The sequence below is a fragment of the Eleginops maclovinus genome, chromosome 20, assembly GCF_036324505.1.
Source record: "Eleginops maclovinus isolate JMC-PN-2008 ecotype Puerto Natales chromosome 20, JC_Emac_rtc_rv5, whole genome shotgun sequence".
Classification (NCBI taxonomy): Eukaryota; Metazoa; Chordata; class Actinopteri; order Perciformes; family Eleginopidae; genus Eleginops; species Eleginops maclovinus.
The window spans coordinates 13,356,055-13,377,996 of NC_086368.1; the positions used below are offsets into that span (position 1 = coordinate 13,356,055).

The following is a 21,942-nucleotide window of genomic DNA, read 5'->3' on the forward strand; positions in this document are numbered from 1 at the left end:
TTTACTATAGGATTGCTAATACTATCACCCAGTATACCCAAGGGATGAAATCCTGTCTTGTGTTTTTCACTTAAATAAAACATATCACAGATTCACAAAGAATATTTCTTAGGTTTTTGTTATTTTTTATTCAACAAGACATTAAAAAAATGAAACAGATATGGTGACAAAAGAAGAACCCTATCAGAAAAATCATTGAGTAAAGCCTGAATTCTCACAGTACCAATTTCCTGTCTGACTACGGAACCAGAAAATGGTCGCTGACAATCCCAACTAGTGTTCCCATATTCAGACCATTTACACTACTTACAATTGTAGCCAAGTTTGTAATACATTTTATCAGAAGATAAGTTTATCAGACAGGCCGAAGGTCTGTATGCCTGACTTCTTAAACCAAATGCAAGTGGCCTGCAGTGACACATTTCCAATTAATTTGCAAACTGTTAAGCATTAGCATGATACCAAAACCTCTGCTGTGAGCTCATCAATTAAAAAAACCCGAAGAAGAATCTTCAAAAACAACCAACACATTTTTTCACAAATATTTGGTAATTGTTTTGGCATGACATGTCATGAACTTATGGAAATTGTCACATAAGGATTTTATAGATCTTGCAGTGGAAAAAATATACATTTCCTAACAAAAATTTTAGTCTATCAAAAAGTATGATGAAAAATGCAAAAAACAATATCTGGAAAATGTCAGCCTCTCTACACCTCAACTCCACTACACATATTTTTATAAAGATGCTATTGAGTTACTGAATATAATATAGTTGTTGTGTTGTTGTTATAATAATGATTTGTATTGGTTTATAAAAAAACAAATTTGACAGAAAAGTGTGTAATAGATTGTAGAAATGAGGCATAGTGGTGAATTCAGGAGGCACACTGGTCGTCTCCACAGTAACTCAAGTTCAGATTAGTATTTGGTCAAAGGTTTGGTGTATAAATCAGCCCAAACCAGCAGAAACAACTAACCTCTAAAGAGTTTTTAGAATAGAATTCTGCTTATGAAAGGTGTCAAGTAAGTGAAGAGCACAAGAATAAGCACACTGTTGCTTACACTTGTCTCCCCATCAAACTTCAAGTACTCAAATTTGTGGCAGGACACGAGAAGCCCTGAGACACAATGAATTTTTCTGTTTAACTCATTCAAACGACTAAATCTGTGTACCTCTCTCTTTTGCACCACAGAGCCAATTTGTATCTTGTTCTTCCATATTAATTTCAATGTAATCTTGTTCTGTAACATAATAACCTTTAGAACACATCACACCCCTGCCCAAGTTTGACTCAGTAAAACAAATCTTCATTACATAATCCCCCAAAATCTGAAGCCAGGCAAACACTTTAACGTTTTAAAGTAAACAAACAATAATACATCATACAGGACAGGCCAAAGAAGCATTTATCAAAATGTTTTTAAAAACTACACATGAATACAAACATCTTAAACAAACTGACTTAAGCTTAACTGAAAAACAGATTTAGAAGAGGGTTTGAGTAGAAATAATAGATACCAAATTGTATATTCATATAAATATATAACTGTATGTGTGATGCACCTGTGTTTCTGATAAATAAGATGTCTGGAACATCCATCAACAGGAGACAAAAAAGCTCTTTAGGGATCAAATTTCAAGTGCTGCATTTAGCAATGCAATGATCACTCATTAACTTTACATTTATAACAAAAAGATAATTGGAAATATGTGTTGGAATTTAACATACAAATGATATATAGACTTTATTTCCAAGAAACAGAATTCCAAGCACCTAAAATAGATGCATAGCAGTGCATAAAATGACATTAAACTGTCACTCTCATATAAAATAAAACAAAGGAAAAAGTGTGAATAAACAAACATAAATACCTTGTATATTTGTCAAGGGTTATATAGATATTCAATATATTAATTTAAACAATTAATTTGTTTAATATTAACATCTTGATGAATTATTTTATTTTAAAAAAGGGCAGCAATTCAGTTCCTAGAAAATAACATCTTGAAGCCGCTTTGGTGTTTGGTATTATGAATAAATCATGTCAACTTGATATCAGACTTTTCAGAACCTTTTCTCACTATGTGGGGCTGTATAACCATGGCAAATTTATAAATAGTCATAATAATAGTGTAATGTTCTTTCAGCTAAACCAAAAAGCCTGAATGAAATTTGGAGACTGCTGTAAATATTTGAGGTCCGTGGCACGCTTAGTGCAGCATCCTATGAAAACAGCTGTCTCGGTCTCTTAAGCTCTCTGAATTTAATTGGGTTGGAAAGCATTTTCCTCACAATAGTGTTTAGTTGGCAAAATATGTTAAGTTGGACTTCAATCTTTTGTTATTTTGAAACTTGATGCAGTTTGCTTTGTTACAGTAACATACATCTTTCCGACATATTAAACCATTATTTGCATACTCATTATTTTGCTGAGATTGATGAGACATTTACAACGCAAAACATCCTCAACTGGATTACACATTACTGGGTGTACCACACTGTGTGTACTTTAAGGACACTTTAAAGATGTGCTAGGCACAGAGCGGTGAAGACGAGCACATACTGGCCGAGTCTAAGTGGTCCCTCGCTACTGTCGGGTCATCAGATCAACATCTGCTCAAATTGCATCCACTCATCTCTCAACCAGTGTCAGTATCCATGTCAGTCAGTAGGTAGATGTCAGTGTGCCGGGACAGTTGCATCTAAAAGAGAGGAAAGAGTTTTATACAAATGATTATCACAAACAAATCATCTTAGCATTCTTTATCAGGACAACATGCATAGCAATAGGACATGTTTTCATATGATTTTGCCACGCCATGCTGTATTCGTCTGATTCTGAAGTTGTCATGGAAAATTAGAAATATTAATGATTGGCTTTATAATTACAAAATTATTCAGAACTTAATCTTCTTACATTGAAAAACCCACAAGACTTACAGGGCTGTAAAACAAAGTCCAAGGTGATGTTTTTAAATGTATTTTTTTGTAAATCTACAACCTAAAGATAATCAGCTTTATATGATATACACCATACAAAAGCAGAAGTCTCCTTATTTGAGGCTGAAACAGCTTTTTTTTGCATGTAAAAAAGATGGAGTGATCATCAAAATAGTTGCAGATTACTTTTTAGTGAATCGACTCATTGTTGCAGCTCTACATGCCAGCCACACACAGTGTGCTCATTATGACCAGCCAAAAGATCCATTTATATTATGTCACTTACAGTTTTTATGTATTTATTTTTTTAAGGAATATAAACCTAGTGGAATGTAGAAGAAATATACAAAGAAAAAAGCATAATATTTAATAAGAGGAAAGCATGAGATCAAAATAATGCCCATCTTTTGGCTATCAGTTCACAAATTGAATTTGATTGTTTTAAAATGACACCTTAGGTCAAACTGTTACTTTCCTCATTTACTCTTGGAAAGTGCAGAAAAATAAAATTATTGATCCTGCAATAATAGTCTATCATCCTAAGATTTCAAAATTGAGTCTGGGTAAGAGGAATGTATACAAGTTTTAAACTCTGTGTGTCACCTTATGTACATTTTACATTATCACCTCCTAAGTAGCAGTACAGTAAGGCAAGTAAGTAGTACTATTTATAAAAATTAACATTACAAGACTGTGTAAAAAACAATTCTCCAGTTATTTTAATGATATAACTTTTCTCTATTTAAAATAGACTTGTAATTGAAACACTCAAATCCTTTAGACATTCAGACAGAAGACGCCAACAAATGTCCTTATATCCATAATTTCCCCATTTATTTTTGAACACATTGGGTGCTTTATCCAGTTGCAAGGACAGACAATTATTCATTAAATCCCAAAGAGCAGAAATTAGTATCTTCATCTACATTGATGTTCAAATGTGCTTTTGCCATGAGGTATTAAACACTGTATGTCAGTAGCCTGAAAACCTTGAGAAACTTTATGAAAGCTTTTGAGAACTCTGAAGCCAAGACCTGCAACTTTATCACCTGCAAAACATTCAGTTCCTCTAAAACCCTGTTTACTTTATCAAAGCTGTAATCTAACAGAGGCTGCCAGCAGAAACGATGGGATTTTTTCTAAACAACTTTTACTAATATTACTTTTATTCTTAGTAAAAGAAAAAGACACACATTTAAAAATAAACCAACAGTGTTGAGAACAAACAAACATTGCTGAAGTCAAACAGATTACAACAAGGAAGTCAATAAATAATCAGTGGACACACTGTAGGTGCAGTGCACCCAATTTAGCACCAACATTTTCTATATTCAAATGACTCTGGTTTGACTTTATATTCTCCACAATATGACTGATTTGAGGGTTTAAGGATGAGTAATAGATTGAAAACCCTCTGAGAAAAACTGGGGATCCTGGGCTATAAATAAAGTAACATTGTAATGGTTTTAATAATTATGGCTATGACATTTTCTTTTAAAAGTTCTTAAGTCTCTGCATCGCAGTTCAAATAAGTCCCTATATTTATTGTAGAACTTACAACCTATATATTGCAATACAACATATTTATATAACAATATATTTCTATGGAGCTTTTCTCACAGGCAACCACTCTGAAGTAGAGGTTTATCATGGTTTAATATGATACTTCTATGGATCTTTATCCAACACCTAAACTCTCACAGTTATTAATGCATGAAAAAACAAATCGTACAGTACTACAAACTTCCTTCAAACTTTGGTTCATTGATGAGCTCACTTTAGCGTGCTGAGAGTCACTGGTATCCTGAATATTGAGGCACTACAAGAGGAAGGGGTGACTGTCATATAAATCTTTACTTGAATGGATTCGGTTAAATCCACAACATGACTTTTTTAGATCATAACTTCCCCATCAATTCTTTTTAAAAAACCTCCATGGTAACAAAGATCAAAAACTAAGATTATGGTTGAATTGAATAACATTTGGCCGGATTTAATAAACACCAAAACTATATATTAAAAAACATTATCTCACATAACTTGTGCAGGTTTTTAATCCTGTCATATGCTCAGTAATTCCCTACCACATAACGGACGTTTTGATATTATTTTGCTGTTAAATGCGGCCTCCTTTCACTACAATTCAAACATTTTCTGAGTTTTTCCTGAAGTATTAAAGTTAACACAGGGTGAGTAATTCATTTACAAATGACTAATTTGTGGATCAAGTTGTTGTTTTTTAACAGTAAAATACTATTTGCACATCAAAGGGGGTTATCAACAGTTTTCAAACAATAACAGTCCTCCATTTAAGCCATTCAGTCTTTCAAATTAGATTTTACGATGCAAAGCTAATTTTTATAGTTAAAAATAAATCCCTATTGACAGACTCGGTGACTTTCAACTCTGTACAGAACAAAGAATCAACTGGGACGTAAGTATCATGCAAAGTTAATACATGATGCTAAAACTGTGACAGGTTAGACAGGAATCAGCTCACAACAATTTGAAGGCTAACGGCTGATTAAATGTCCGTTATCAGTGGTTATCACTACCTTTCTAATGCGTTAACAATTTAAAACAACAACAAAAACAAAATAGTTATTTAGGTTTATGCAACCAAACTGCTTGGTTATGGCTAGGGGAAAAAAATAGTTTGTGTTAAAGTGACTATGGTTGTGCAGTGAAGGTAAGAAAGAAGTAGAAGACAAATTGTGAGTTTAGATGGGGTGCCAAAACCAGGCTCCTGGGTAAGGGTTCCCTGTTCACACCCCCCACCCCTAATGGAGTGTTTTGGGACATCGTCATCTTCTCGTTTTACTTCTTCTGGTGATCTAACATGTGATAAAACCTACTAGTGTGTGTAGCAGGCCCCGTCTGACCCACAGCTATGGGGCTGATAACCACTGAAACACCTATTTAAAATCAGCTGATAATAATCAAACTGGGTGCTCACAGAATCAACACAAGGTACCATAAGGTGTTTCCGCACAATTAGGGCTGGATATCATTTGGTGATTTTTGGAGCATGTAGTAGTTTTCACATAACCTTTTTGAGAACTATTTCACATATGTCCTTGTTAAATAATGTGAATTGTTATTAAATAGTTAGATCCAAAGAATCAAACAGCTACAGAGGCAGTTCAGTGGAATGAGACAATGGAGGATGTTGAGGTAGACCGAGTGGACATAATAACACTACGCTGGGAGGTAATCAGGGTAAAAAGAATCAGAGAAAGTAGAGTGCGTGATGCAGCTAGCATTTGTACAGGTCTTAGAGAAGAAGCCAAACAATCAGGCAAAAAATAAGATTTAAAGACTACAATTATTGGTATATAGTCTGGTCTGTTCTTACTTAATGGAAACAATGGTAAGAAACAACAAATCTTTTGCAAATCTTTCTGTGCTGTTCTGCTCCTCTCACATGAAGGGAATTATCAAGTTTACACAATACTATCTTACGGTCTTGTTAGAGAAAGTCTAAAATCCTCCTCTCTAAATCCTTTAACCTTCACTGATCTCCATCGTCCTCCTCATGCTGTCCAAAGTTATGTGAAAAAACAGAGACTGTGGGAAATGTCTTCACAAATAGGGGCTGAAAACACAAACTGAGGCGCTTGTTTTTCAAAAGTCTGATAAAATGTTATTAAAAAAAAAAGTTGTGCTCTCCAGTACATCTTCATTTGCAGTCAGAGACATTTGTTAACAACGTTTCTGTTCAAATTATTCATCAGGTCTGTGCACAGAAAAGTTATTAAAAAAACTCTCTGACTAAAAGTGAAGAGGACAGTGTTTTGTTTGAGATTTTATTTTTACAAAGATTATGGAAAACTTAGTTTACCGTCAATAAAGAATACATGTTATAAACCACTTTAGTCAAAGACAGTAGCTTAAAAGCAGAGGTGATTATAGTTGTTGCCTTTGAGGCTTATTACAATTATTCATTTGCCAAATGATGATGAGATGTGTTTCGTTCTCAAGCATTAAACACTGGCCTTTATTGTGCTGGTGTTTGAGTACCTAAGTAGCACCACATTCTGATACCCAGCCCTACACAAAATAAACATGTGATGCTACATGATCTACAAAAGTCTTGCTTGTGTACAGGGCTCAGTGTTTCCAAGAGGTAAGAGGAATGCTGGTGGTTATTGTCCTGTTCGGCACTACGAGTCGTATTCAGATTGCTCCTCTATCAACATGGCAGATGGATTGCTTACCCTGCTGCCAAAGTCCAGGCAGGAAACCCCCAGGGCAACCAAACAGTGCCAGGCCTGCAGACAAAAACACGAACATTTAATACATTAGACAGTTTTCAAAATTACAAATGTATTTCATAATTCACAGAACACTGAACAATAAATCACAAATAAATCAAACTGTTTTTTTAAACTAAATTGGTCATGCTACCGATTTCCAGTTAGGAGCACTTTAAATGTTGGACAACTGGATACTGGTTAAATTTGATTGGGATTCACATGAATTACTTGTTGTCAGCACTTAACCCTGTTTGTTTCTCACAATTAGAAACGTAAGAATGAAGGTAAGAAATGTATTCATTGTTAAAAAAAGTGTAATTACTACAATGCATTTGTTTTAGTGATTGTAATTGGCGGTAAGTATGGTAAAAAGAAGATTAGGTAGGCAGCACTGTAGTACTGTAACCACATCTTTTGTGTAGCAAGATCAAGAGCAAAGCATTTATCCGACTATATTTGTCACTGATTCATTGTCTCCATTTAAAAAAGAAAAGGTTACAAAATGTCCAAGTACTAAAGCCAAAGAATGAGAAGTGATCTGACTCACCAGGTAGCCCACAAAGCACAGATAGGCAAAGGAGAGCAGAGCAGCGAGAACATAGAGCAGCACACTTTGCAGCGCCGTGACGTAAACCACGACAAAGTACATGTTGATTGCACAAACCACCAGGATGACGATGCCTCCGGAAATCTTCCACACCCTGAAGAAACAGACAGTTTATTAGACCATTGAGAAATAACGTTTTTTTTCATATTAACAGCCTCCTGGAAATGGTTCCATCCAACAGTAACACCACTGAGTACATTCCTAGTTTGCATAACACAATATTGGCAGAAAACAACATTAGATTTGGATCAGCCTATATGTTAGTAAAAAGAGGAACATGCGACTAAACATAAAACTATCTAGAACAGAGTCCCTCACATGACATTGAGCAAACAAGTTGCATGATTTGTCAATGACTATCTGAACACAAACAAACACATTTTCCAAAAACCTGTCAAAGATTTAGTTTAGTTTTTAAGTTAAATTAATTTTGATTCTAAAACATCCTGAATAGTCAGGTGTTAACGATATGAAATGAAATCACATTTTACTCACATTCCGTTTGCAAAGTCGTTCATAATGGATGTCAGACTGGTGAAGGTCAGAATTGGGATCAAAGCAAATGGAAGCTGTTGAACAGAAAGAAAGGTTAGTGAAAATGTTGACAGTATTTTATACTACAGCCTTGGACCGAGTAGTAGTGGTTTAATGTCATAGACTTTCTTCCACTGAAATCATTTGTACAAGCACAAAGGATTCTTCCTGACCTGCATGCTTTGAAGAACGTTCAGGAAGTCGTTCATCCCAGTCAGATGCTCAACATCCTGAAAAATGGCGACCAGCAGTGTAGGAGTGATGGCGATGGAACGGGTCAGCAGCACCCGCGCAAAACGGGACCACCGCAGGTTCAGGAATCCCTTCAAAAACACAGAAGAAAAACCTGAGCATGCACACTTATATTTGTGTTTTTAAACAGGTCACGGTAACAAAAAGGCACTCCTACCTCCATGACAAACTGCCCAGAGTAAGTGCCTGTCATGGTGGAGCTCTGTCCAGCTGCCAGGATCCCTATCGCCCAGATGTAGAGGGCGGCGGGTCCGAAGATACAGCCCAGGACAATTCCCTGAGCAAAAAAAACAACATGGAAATAAATGATCTATGTATTAATCCCTTCAACAAGATGGAGAGATGGTTATCTTAAGCTTAAATGCAGGTTTGTTCACTATTGTATACGAACTGCAAGTTGCAAGTACATCATGAAATGTATGAATAGTATAGAATTTGGTCCATGCACCAACAAGTTTTTTTTTACTGATAGGAAGTGATGATATATCAAGACCAATTGTATATTATTATTGTTGTGAGGGTAGCCAGCCTTACCCCTTTGTAGATGTCCACCTCCAGTGTCTCGTTGTTATGAGGGAAGAGACCTCCGGGCAGGGTGCCAGTTTCATTGCACTTTAGAATCTGAAACCAGGAACACAAAGATATGAAATGACACAACTCTTGGCTGTGCACAATATGTGTCAGCAGGTCTACACGTAAAATAATTATTTAACTGTGCTTCAGTATGAAAAACAGCAGTAAGAGGTAGGGATTCTCACAATGTCATTATTGGTTTTGCCATAGAAGGCCTGGGCAAAGACGGCTACGACAAAGACGTTGATCAGGAAGGAGATGAAGAGAGCGATGGTTGACTCGATGAAGTAGTACTTGTTGGCTTCCTTTACTTCATTCTTATTTTTACGATCAATATCCCGGGACTTGTGAAAAAGGAAACAAACAGAATAAAACTCAACTTTCATCAAACAACCAAAATCTGCTTTAAAAATCTTTTAAAATGGCAGTAATTTTACTGAGCTTTTCACTAACTTTTCTAAATCCTATAGGAAAGATACATTTTTATTTTTAAAAGTGTATTATAAATTGTTATTAATATTCAAAATATTAATATACAATTATTTAAAAATAAACAGCAAGACGAAGTGAAGAACAATTAACCCTGAGGTGATAAAAAAAAAAAAAATCATTGCTTTTTAATGACTTAGCCAATACAATAAAGTTTATCTTAATCAATAATGTTCCGCATTGTCAAAATAACAACGTTTCTGTGTTAAAAAAAACTACAAAGTTCAGTTTTTCTGAATGAAAACAAATGTGCTACTGACCTTGACCAGTGCTGAGTGCAGGTAGATGTTGTGGGGCATGATGACGGCGCCTACGATTCCCACTGCCTGCTCCAGCTGCACAGTCCCGCAGCCAGCACAGTAAGGTATGAACATCCCCTTCAGAAGCTCTGTTTGGTTTGGGCTAGCCACCACATACTACAAACAGACAAAAGAAGTCAAATTCTGTCAGCTGTCAATAAATACTTGAATCATACTGGACATTGTAAGGGACGTTTACCTCATAACCAAAGCTCAGAGCCATTACGGTGATGAGGAAGCCAAAGAAAGCTTCCAGTTTCCTCAAGCCTACAAGAAGGTACAAACTGTATCAACACCTGGAAGCACAGCTTTCATAACACACTGATTGTTAAGTAAGTGATGTTGTATCAGTACCATATTTGTCTAGAAAAAGGAACACAAATGTGTCTGTGATGGTGATGAGGACTCCGGCCCACAGTGGTATTCTGGAGGAGAAAGAGAAGAACTACAGTAACTCCTCACCATTACAGAAATATACGCTTTGTAAATCTATACACATGTTTGCAGTGGCTTTAAATGGACATGCAGTGAGGACAGTACCTCCTCACTGAAAGAAGGTTAAGAGCGATGGCACAGCCAATGACCTCCTGCATGTCTGAGCCAATAATCGCCAACTCCACCATCATCCAAAGGATGACCCGAGGAACCTGAAACAGAAATAAAAAGAAAGGATATGATCAGAGAGTTGAAGGTGATATCAATGAGAAGAGATTAATACTCTGTACAAAATGACATTTTACCAAATCACATAACTCGTGTGAGATTTATTGAACAGTACCTATGAATAGGATATCAAAAATGTAGGGCTTTTCCACTTGTAGTTTTAAAAACAAAAGCTTCTTTTGAGGTTTACAAAAAAAGCCATCATATTTTATCATCACTGTAACAAAAATAAAAATGTATTAAACATTAAGTCAACTTTCTCAAATAACTTGTCCATCAGGCCTCCCTTAGTATGACAAGCAGGAGAGGGCAAACTGTTTTTGACCGCAGTGAAACTATTGTTTTTTAAAAGCTAAACACCAAAAAAAATTGATTCCGTTTAGGAAAAAGAAACATTTTGAAAAAGCTATGGAGGTGTGGGAAATGTTTGGATCACACAAGTCAGAAACACTACTACACAGCCACAACTGTTATCTAATTCTACACAAAGCATAATACTAATAATTATAGTTCAGCCTAATCTTTTCAGTGACTGTGCAGAAATACCAGGTTTAAACCCAATAAATAGACATGCAAAAAATAATCAAGCTTTAAAGCTTAACTGTATTTGGTACATCAAAAATGTGACACCTTTTGAAACACTTACTTCATACAGTCCCATGCATAAAAAGTTAATGTACAACAACAAAGGGGAGGTTAATACGCGTTATCCCTGCTGAACACTCACTGTGGGATATTGGCGGTTGCAGACTTCAGCCAGGTGCATCCCAGTGACGACCCCGAGGCGCGCAGCTAACCTCTGCAACAGCAGCCCAATGATGGTGGCTCCAAGGAGAATCCACAGGAGCTGAGACGGAAGGAAAACAAATCAGTACAATCACTCCCTAAGATGAGTTTTACTTTGACACACTACTACATTTATTTAAAAAAAATAGCTGCCTACATCATTTCTTGCTCACGTTCATTTTGGATACCGTTACGATTTCAAGCAAATATTTAAAAAACTGTTTCTTTTTGGTAATGTAGAGGAAATACATATTATGGGAGTAATAATAAGTCAGTGCACCTATGATGCAGATGATGACTTTGCTAAGAAGAATACTGTATGTTGATGCAACATGTGACAACAAAGGCCATTTAGCTGTGTGGCTAAACACTTGTTTGGTTTTATGGGGGGGGGGGGGGGGGGGGGGGACCGCCCGTGTTGTTTGTGTGTGTTTCTCTCCCCCTCTCCCTCTGATTGTCTCCATATAGGTGCAGCCTCTCCCTCAGGTGCTCCCAATCCACAATCAAGGCCTGCATAAAGGCCTGAGGAAGGCTGCAGTGTCACTCTCTTTCCCCTCCTGTGACCTGCATGGACGGCAGTGGCATTCGGTGCAGCAGCGTGACTTCTCGTTGACCATTCAACTGCTATTGATTAATAGTGATGGTGGGGTGAAGCTTTGAAGCTTTCCAGCCAATTGGTTCGCAAAAGGGCTAATCTCTTGAGGCGTCATTTGCACACAAACCCCCCTGTTGGTCAAAGTTTGTAAAACAGGCAGATATGACATCTCCACAGTGAGATCTCTTTATACAGAGTTCCCAATGAGGGAAGCTTTAACAATAACCCTTAAATAATGAACATGAAATCATATTTTCATGTAAACAGTTCGTATCAATATAGTTTATATTCCTGTTGAATGGTTGTGATTGAAAAGCCTAAGGAGTCTGGTAAACATTGCAAAGAGGGATTTTTATTCTTAATAATATCCGTAAACTTATCCATGTTATAGCCTCAGCAAAGGTAAACAACATCAAAGTATACATTTATTAACTACATTAGGGCATCAAACTTACGCTTTTATAAACACAATGAATATGTATCATCAGGTCGTTAATCCTGCAGATGAAAGTCAGCTGCTTTCCAGCTGAGCCACAGCCTACATGTTGATACTCTGAAAACTCTGTAATTTCCAGTTAATTTACTTTGTTGATTCTCTGCCAATCAACACGTTCCTGCATTTCTATTTCTCCCTCGTCGTTCCCCGTCTGTAGAGGGCTTCAATGGGGATGTGTCATTTGGTGCAAAACTTTTATTCAAAACCAGGAAAGATAAGCAGGTTAGGGAACCAAACTAAGTTATGTGTTGTGTCTATCTAGTCCGCTGCGCTTCGCCTCAGCTCCGTAACTGCACACACACCCCCAGCCCGACACAGTACATCAATAAGTGAAACAAACAAACAAGCAAACAAACAATCCTCAGAGAGGTTTAAGTGAGGGTTTGAGTCCTCCTAATCCCATCGGTGCACTGGGGCCGGGTACAGGAGGGGGAATATGAGTGTTATAAAAGTGTAAAGTGGCAGTGGTTCAACCGATCTGAAGCACTATCTGAAGGAGTCACGTGGTATTTGACGGGCAGCGAGGCTTTGTTCGTCATCGATGACGTCACTGGCCTGAAACGATACAAGCCTCGATACGCGCTTCACAAAAAACATCCTTGATTCCTCGACACACGCTCCGAAGCCTCGGCGCAGTACGTAACATCACTATTGTTTTTTTTTTCTAGTTATTGCTGTCGCTTTTGTTTTCAAGAAAGTTGTTTTGATTTATAGTTAGGTTGCTCTATTTTCTGTCGAGTAATTAAAATCTCCCAATTTTTGCAATCAGTTTCTGTTCTCTTTTTTTCTCCCAGTATTTTATCTTTCCTTACTTTCCTTGTACCCCTTGTTTTTAAGGGAACGTAACACAATGATAATAGAATATCACCTTAAAGTCAGCTTTAGCTCCAGACTGCAGGTCAGACTCTATGTTCCCTGGATCCAAGTACGCGATGCTCATCAAAAACCCCGGTCCAGTGAAGGCCCAGAGTTTACGGAAGCTGAACAGCTGAATAGAAAAAAGACCATATCAAGTCATTATTATTGATAAAATGTGATTTTATTAAATCAAAAAAAACTATAACTATGTACCCACATTGAAGCGTATGTTTTGCTGCTTGTTTTACATGAGCATAAGGAGCTTACCTGGCTGACATTGCCAGGAATGGCCACTTTGTCCTCAAAGTATGTGGAGAAGGGTTCCTCCTGGGCTACTGGTGAGGAAGGAGGAGAAATGGAGCTGTACTGGTTTGTCTCGACTCCATTCTCCTGAGGGGAGTCCTCTGACAAAAACAGGGAAGAAGAAAAATAAATAAATTGGTGCCATTGGAGACATATCTTTTTCAAACATGGATTTCATTGTTGTAGTTCTGAAACTCCTTTTTTATTTTTGAATAGCCTTTTTACTGAGCCATTCAACTGCTATATGATTATAAATCTTGTACCTGCACCTGTATTGAAAGCATGGTGGGAGAAAAGTACTGAAAGTAAAAGGATTCAAAATTTGCCCCATACATTATTTTAGTTTAATGTTAATAGTAAGCCATTTCTAGAGGTCTGTTGTGCTACCACACTAATACTTTAGAAACAGCACTCACTGGATGCTAACATATCCAAACTGCAAACATAGCCAAACTCTCAAAACTCTTACTTCTTATACTAACTTAACCAGAATTATACAGCAAGGGTAGCATTAATTAAAAACAGTGAAATTGGGAACTTCTGACCAAACCTTTTTTAATACTTTCTAAACAGCTGAGGTTTTATGAGTTAGCGGACATACAGCAGATACCTTAGGAACATCGACCGCTCTGCCATTCAAAGATAAACCAAAACCGATCTTTCAAGGTTAACAGAAAACAAAACGCAGCTTCTGTCTCAGATTTGCCTGAACAGTAGCTTTACTTAGTAGCTTACTGCATAGACGTAAAGCTTAAGCCTCAGCTTTAATGACCAGAAGCATCATACACTCAATTTATTCTCAATTCTCATATTGTCTACATGATAATGTCAAGACCTGTAATTATGACCCATTATTCAAATCCTAAGCCTACTGAACCAACAAACTTGTGTCTGAGAACACAATGAAAGGAAAATAATTACAGTCCATATTTACAAGAGTAAAATCACACAAAAATGTGTTCCAAAACGGTTGTGTTTACCATTTCTGCCAAATTAAACACCAGAAAACATTGTGTACTACTCACTGAGGGTGGACTTCTCATTATTTCCTTCATTCATTTCGAACTCACGGCTGGTCCCACAGTCCACTGCACCCTAACAATGACTCTGCCTATATATGAATGACTTTGCCTTAGTCATCACTTTTTTTGTCCTTTCGACGCTTAAAGACATTCTCACATCCTGTTTCTAAAAATGAGCGGCACAGACAGAAGGAAAGTACTTACACATTTGCTCATTTCCTTAAATGACCACCAAACCTAAGCACAAATAGTGTGCAGCGAGACCTGCCCTGTTTGCCCTTTAGTGATTAAATGATTTGTCGGATGAGATCAGGCAAGCCACATCTTTGTCCAATTAAAAAAAAAAAAAAAAAGCAGTCTGTTGACTGCTGTGTATGTCTCATGTTTATTTTATTAACAAATGATCATACACCTTATGTCTTACGTTTCAATATATTATCATATACCTTATCCTCATCAAATCTTAACATTTATAAATATGTAGAGTGATCATTTTCAAAAGTGAAGCCCTGGCGCTGTGGTAACATAAAAAAGTGTTCAGTATTCTTCAGTAAAATATTGTTTTAACCTCTCTGTCAGCATGCACGCTGACACAGAAAGAGTATTGCACCCTTAACCAAATGCCCAGAGTGTTTAATGCTGGAGAACATCGAAGGTGTTTCTGTTATCTTAAGCTTTTACCTTCCAGGAGGTCTCCGTCTTGCTCGGCCTTCATCAGGGCAGGCTGAGGGATCCCTGGGAACTGGAGGGATGAATATCAGCCTCCCTGGAATAAAACAACAACAGATACATAATCTTGAGGAGCCTGAAAGACATGACTGTAGAAGGTAAAACAGTAATTATCACATAACTGATGCTTTCTACTCAAACAAGCATGGAGCTAAAATGACTGGGTTGCCAAAGAGGCTTACTTCAGGTTTTCTCAATAACAGTAAGAGCAAATAGATCATGAGACATTTGCAAGATGGTCTTGCCATTTCCCCCCTTTTATTAAAACAACATTAATTTGATTTAATTTTCAAATGTGCTGTTTTATTGATTGGTCTATAACATTTCAGAAAATATTTAAAATGTCAGTCCCAGATTCCATCCCAAGGTGATGTCTTAGTTTGAATGTCTTGTGCTTTCAGTCCAAAGCCCAAACGTATTAAGTTAAAAGAGTATAACGCAAAAGAGCCTAGAAATATTCAAAGTTTCTAGGCTGTAGTTTGAAATATTACTTTTTATTTATTGATTAATAGATTTTGCTGCTGATCAACTAACTTTTCTCATCTGATCTATTTTTATTTTAGACAAATGAGCCGTATTAGTAAATGATCAGATAAATACAACATGAAAACAACTAACAGAGATATCATAGCAGTTTGCAGGACAACAGTGATTCAATCAAAGTTAAAATAAATCCAAAAACATGACAAAAACCGTGTGACATGTTGTATGGGCTCACTTCAGCCATTTTGGTTGAAGCATTAAAAAGGTCGGAAACATTTCTAGTCACACATTTATGACTTGCAATTAGCGTGTTCAATTTCCTGAATGCATCATTAAATGCCACCTAATGTTAGTTATTAAAGTCACAAATATGACTAAGCAACATTAAGAGCATGTGAGAGGTCACTTCATCAAGGAGAACCTTTAAGAGGAAATCTTGGGCACCAGTTTCACTTCCACCACATGCATTCTTCCTCTCACACTCAGCTCCACAGTCGAAACTGATACTTCTTTACTTAACATTAGGGATCGACCAATTATCGGCCGGGCCGATTATTATGGCCGATATTTAGCATTTTTATAATAATCGGTATCGGCCATTTTTTCCACCGATAAGCCGATATTGAAATGGATAAAGAATGGAACGCGCTACTTTGTCTGTAAAGCGTCTCTCACTCCCTGCGTTTGCCACTCTGTGGTCGATAGCATTGTCCCACCCACTACACCATCTGATTTGTTAGTGAGCACGGATCCAGCCAATCAGGATGGAGGACTGAATGCTCAGAACAGTTTGGCTTCTCAGCGAGGCAGTAGCAGAATGGGCTTCAACGGTACGGAGCTATTTTTTCAAAGGTAAGGTAACGTACATTCATTGCTGAAGTTGCAATGAATCACAATCCACTACACTGAAGTTGCAATAACACCACTTTGTAAGCTATTCTCTTTCATTCCGGACCCATAAGCAAAGCGCCCATTTCCTCCATTTAGCTAATTCCCGATTGATGCACGTTAGTTTACTAGTTCGCCAATAGAGCCTTAATAGATGTCAGTCTAACTACTGAAACATAATCCAAACTAGCTAGCCATTTACAAAACGTAACGTTACGTTTAAATGTCTCACAATTTGGTAGTTCATATAGCTGTAGTCTATAGACCTTATATTTGTATTGAACTAATTTGGAATAATTTCGTTTTCTTATGAGTTACATCAGTGTCCGCAACGGAGGGAGCGTGGTTCGCCTGATGTCACTCGTCATTTTAAATCTACCTATCCAGTAAAAGTTTTCTGTCCCAGCTAAAATTCTGTGAAACACCAGCGATATCATTTGTTACATTTTACTCACTTTCCCCAAGCATTTTTAATAAATAGGCCTACACCAATCTAAACCTCAGTTTTCATCAGTGCCTGACAGTCACAGACGATAGACGATAGGTTTAGCTATTCGAGCTAACTTATAACATGTTTCAGGCAGTGTTATGGAGAGGGCTAGCTAGCTGTTTATCTTACCTGGTCGCAATTGACTGACGATAAATCAGATTTGTTTAAACTTTTATTGGTCAACGGGTGGATACAGCAAGATAAACGTGACATTTTTCGGTCAAAAACTTGACTGTCATACGGGCTTGGGCCCATTATTGTTACGAGTTATGACCGTCCGTTTGTCTGCAATCTGCATCGCTGCGAGTGAATGGATGACTGGTGGCGCAAGTCACCTCAGTAGGCCTGTCATATGACGTGCTTTGCTAACTGCACAAATAAGAAGTTAAAACAAACACCTCAATCACCTGAGATGTTGATATGATATGCCAACATGAGACCCGTTTCAAGCTTCTTGCTCCAAAGGCAAGGAAGTTCCTGTGTGCCCCACCCTCTTCTGTGCCAAGTGAGCGTGTGTTCAGTGAGGTCTCTGCTATATATGAAAAAACCAGAAGCCGCCTCACTGGAGAAAATGCAGAAAAGCTCTGCTTCCTCCACCATAACATACTCTTGCTAAATTGGGAATACTAGACTTGAGTAAACCAAAGTGGTTTTTTTTGCCATTTTTTGGTTCATTAATCTACAGGGAGTGATTTTATTTATTCAATTAATTCATTAGTTTGTCATTTTCAGTTCATTAAACATCAGGGAGTGATATGATTTACTTTTTCTATTTTTCTATGATTTTACATTATATGCATATTTTTTTTTAAATGCTGCAGGCAGCTCCCTACACTTTGTGTTACAAAATAAGAACTATTAAATACTTTTGAATTACATTTCTGCTGCATATCGCCTTTTTTTTGACAACTGACATATTGGTTTTAAAAAAAAAAAAAATGTAATATCGGTTTTACATATCGGTTATCGGACTCCTTTTTTGGTAATAATTGATATCGGTATCGGCCCTGAAAAAAGCATATCGGTCGATCCCTACTTAACATCCCGAAAAATTAAATGAAAAAACCTTCAATCCACACAGAGACAACTGTTTTATATAACAGCAAGTTATTTGAGACAGAGAGTGCAGCTCCTTTGAAAGCACATGACCATGGGATCATATGAGGCGGCAGACAGAGCTGTGGTAAAGGTCAACGGTTTTATCAGTGCCACTTCCTTTGGTTCACAACTCAACATGTGCTCTTTATTGTAGTATTTGGCTTTATAAAAAGTGACACAATGCTGGGTACTTTGCTTAGTAGCAGCAACAATTCATTTAATAAGTTATTATTGTTTATATTAGATATTGAGAATATTATAAAGTTTAAAAAAAGAAAGTGAGATGTTTCTTGAAATACAGTCCACAAATATTCCAGGAAGGATGTTAACTGATTTAAAAATCAAACTTTAGTCATTTCATTTTGAATTTAATCATTTTCAAGGACCATGCATACAAATAAATTAATCTCACAAAAAGAGAAGAGATGATTTATGCAAGATTTTAGCTGATGGATAATTTACATATTGCTACATATATATTATAAGAAGTCATTCGATTAACAATGGGTTATTTTTTGTTTTATTCCCTATTTTTTCCAACAATACAATTATGACAAGTATTATATTTTACACCAGAGAAATTATTAACTTGTTCACGTCTCTTGATGCTATATGTGTTCCTTCTTTTAGTTAAGACAGAAACATTTTGGTTTCATGCAAGTCTGACCGTTTTCTGTCATAGTTAAAACGTTTAGGGAGACAAGCTGCGCAGTGAGAGGAAGCATGATAAAATAAAATCTTGATACACTTCACTCTCAGATTTTATAAACTTGTTTTAAAATGTTATGATCACTTCACCGAAGAATAAGGAAAAAAATCTAAATGGAAAATTACTACAAAATTAAAACAAGTAATACATTTTTAGCCGCAAGCCGTTCAGTTTCCTGCATCTCTGAAGACACTTCTTTGTTGTGTGTCCTCATGTGGTTGCAGTCCGCAGTCACAGTTAATGAACATTTTTAAAATTATAAAATGGAGAAACTGTCACAAAATCCGATTCCCATTTGATCCACCTACAGTAGATGTATTTTTAATGTTATTGCAGAACCTTGTGACTTGGTTTTGGACTTTCAGACATCGACAGGTTATTTATGTACACTGTGCTATCTGACATACTAGTATTGGTTGTACTGGTCCCATCGTGTCCCAAATTCCTCTCTTGAAGTTGTAAAACTGCCTTTCAATGTGTCAGCACTTAACTTTTCATACTCCATGGACAGTCACATGTACATGGTCATAAAAGAGATTAAGACTCTGGCAAGGTTTCCCAGAGGCTTAGAATGTGGTCAAACTTAATCCATATATTAGCCTTGACATTATTCACCAGCATCCACTTTAGGCGTTACAACTTATGCCATCACCTACACGTGGCATTTTGACTTGAAATGTTACAAAAAGTTGGAATTGACTATTTTAATTTAGATATTCCTTTATTGCGACAAAGCTAGGGAGGAATTAACTTCAGTACGAGCAAGGAAGATATCTCATCACTTTGTTTCATCTGACTTCCCCAAAAAAGCATCGGCCTCAAAAACATCATTGGAGCATAATCTGCACAAAACAGCTTTTACAATCACTAACATTTACGACCACTCCCAAACCGTCAAATGTTCTCTAATGGCAGACCCCTAAAATGAGGGCTGTTGCAGGCTTTTATACCACAAGCAAAACAATACAACTCAACACAGTAATGCCAAAGCAAACATCAAAGAAAACTATGTTATGTTACGCAACACAAAGTAGAACTTATTTCTGAAATAAAAAAGAAGCATTCGCTTGTAAGGGGATTTCCAGAAACAACTCCATTCAAACATACTTTTTTGTGTAATGAGAATTTAGCAGTTTAACAAAAAAACTGATTAGTGCGGGAAAAAGCGAACACATACCCCCCATCACCCCAGCAACAAACTGTTGTGTCTGCTGTTGTCTGGCAGGTGGTAATGCAGCATCCGGACCAAGACCACCAGACTCAGAGACAGTTTTATCCCACAGGCCATAAGACTGCTAAACTCCTGAGCTTGCACTATATTTACAATGGCTCTTTTTTCATTATGTTTTGTATGCATTTTTTGTATATTTAAGTTGCATTGTTTGAGGAACCTGTGACCCTAGATTTTCAAAATAGCTCCTTGCTTAGCATTTATAAATATGTCCATGAGTGGGCTCTTTCCCTATTAAATAACCAATTTCTTTTTAAACAAAGGTCTCTTAAATTACAGTTAAGCAAATCTTACATTAAAATTGTCAGAAAATACATGTTAAATGTGAGTCTTAGCTTAACATTTTGAATCTGAATAACTGTAATGATAATGACGATATAACCATGATTGTATATGGTTCGAAGTGTATCCAAAATGACTTCATGAATTCAGGTTGATGATCTGATTTCCAGCTTTGACACATGAATCAACACGCTGATTGTAAAGCTTGAAATAACTGGATGTACAGAATAAAATGTGTAATTGGCTGAATTTTCCCTTTAAGTGCAACATATGTGTACTTTTAGAATTAAGTTGACTCTTGTACTGATGCAATAGTGTTCATTCATTTTACAAAACCCCAAAGTAACGTTAGTAGGGAGCTAACAATTACTTTTGTGTGTTTGGCCTCTGTTCTTGATAACTTTAGCTACATGGTGATGTGACTGCAGTCAAACCAACTAGCTAAAAAAACATTTAGATATGTCGACTTAAAACCCTTCTAACAAACCCGTTACTAAAAACGGTAAACAACAACACTGTCGCTTTACTGTTACTATATTAGTGTGATCGAGCTAGTTTCCATGGAAGCGTTAGCAGTCAGTTGGGATCTGATAACGGTAGCCTTATCAAAGTATGAAAAGGCTCTTACCTGTGTTCACTCTATGGGAGGATACAACAGCAGGTTGTGTTTTGACGATTAAAGCTGCTTTTAGACTGACATCATCTGTGTAAATCTCCAGGTGGCTAGCTAAGTAGCACGTTATAAAGCTAAATTCTGGCAAAGTCGTATCTTTCCATGTCAAATGTAAGTTCACGACGTAGTGCGCATGTGCAGTAATTTAACTCTTCTGATTGGTAGAGTAAGCTTTGTGTGCCCTGGGTTTAGCCTGTCAGGCTGTCTATTCTTATAATCATCTCAACCAACTTTAACCTATTAGGCAGCGGTAGATAAAGTACTCAGATACTTAATTCATGTAAAAATAGTTGTATTATAGTTTTTCAACACTATGTTTAAAGTCAAAGTATTGTTTTCCAAATCTTACATGATGAAAATGATTGGCATCAAAATATACTTAACCCTCTATGGGACTTCGTCATTTATAAATGACGCTTCAAAAAACAGCTTTAAAAAATAACACAAGCCTCTAACCAATCATATTGCACCTTTAATGTGTCACCTAACATCCCTTCTAACCAATAAAATCAAAGATTATATAATGTCATGACAACAAGGAAGTTACAAGGAAGTACAGGAGACAAGAGCACATGTTAGGTCACATGCACAAGTAGCATCATGGTAAGTCCATTTTTAAGCTATAAAACACACATAAATCACCAATAAAAAAATATTACTAAATAGCCTAACAGTTGTTT

The 21,942-nt window shown here is 36.7% G+C and overlaps 1 protein-coding gene across 2 annotated transcripts; it reads right to left on the bottom strand.

The window, feature by feature from the left end:
- Positions 1-104: 104 nt before the first annotated feature.
- LOC134882182 (natural resistance-associated macrophage protein 2-like) lies at positions 105-21,384 on the bottom strand. 2 transcript variants are annotated; one of them, XM_063909774.1, is made up of 17 exons: positions 21,218-21,384; positions 15,361-15,445; positions 13,622-13,758; positions 13,365-13,484; positions 11,347-11,466; positions 10,497-10,603; positions 10,311-10,381; positions 10,156-10,223; positions 9,918-10,073; positions 9,354-9,512; positions 9,130-9,216; positions 8,753-8,872; positions 8,517-8,666; positions 8,305-8,378; positions 7,750-7,903; positions 7,164-7,217; positions 105-2,708 (listed from the first exon to the last, which is right to left on the bottom strand). In XM_063909774.1, the coding sequence occupies exons 2-17, from the start codon at positions 15,392-15,394 to the stop codon at positions 2,646-2,648; spliced, it is 1,674 nt and encodes a 557-aa protein (XP_063765844.1). In that variant the 5' UTR covers positions 15,395-15,445; positions 21,218-21,384; the 3' UTR covers positions 105-2,645. The 2 variants fall into 2 exon arrangements, with proteins under 2 accessions (XP_063765844.1, XP_063765845.1); XM_063909775.1 differs by lacking the exons at positions 15,361-15,445; positions 21,218-21,384 and adding an exon at positions 14,683-14,787.
- Between the last annotated feature and the right edge of the window lie 558 nt (positions 21,385-21,942).

What these genes read in the sequence shown, in the direction of transcription:
- LOC134882182 (XM_063909774.1), bottom strand. Translation starts at nt 15,394, where the DNA reads ATGAAGGCCGAGCAAGACGGAGACCTCCTGGAAG. An exon ending in TTCCTGGCAATGTCAGCCAG is followed by an intron (nt 13,485 to 13,621) that starts GTAAGCTCCTTA and finishes TTTTCTATTCAG; the next exon opens with CTGTTCAGCTTCCGTAAACT. An exon ending in CTCTGAGCTTTGGTTATGAG is followed by an intron (nt 10,074 to 10,155) that starts GTAAACGTCCCT and finishes GTCTGTTTGTAG; the next exon opens with TATGTGGTGGCTAGCCCAAA.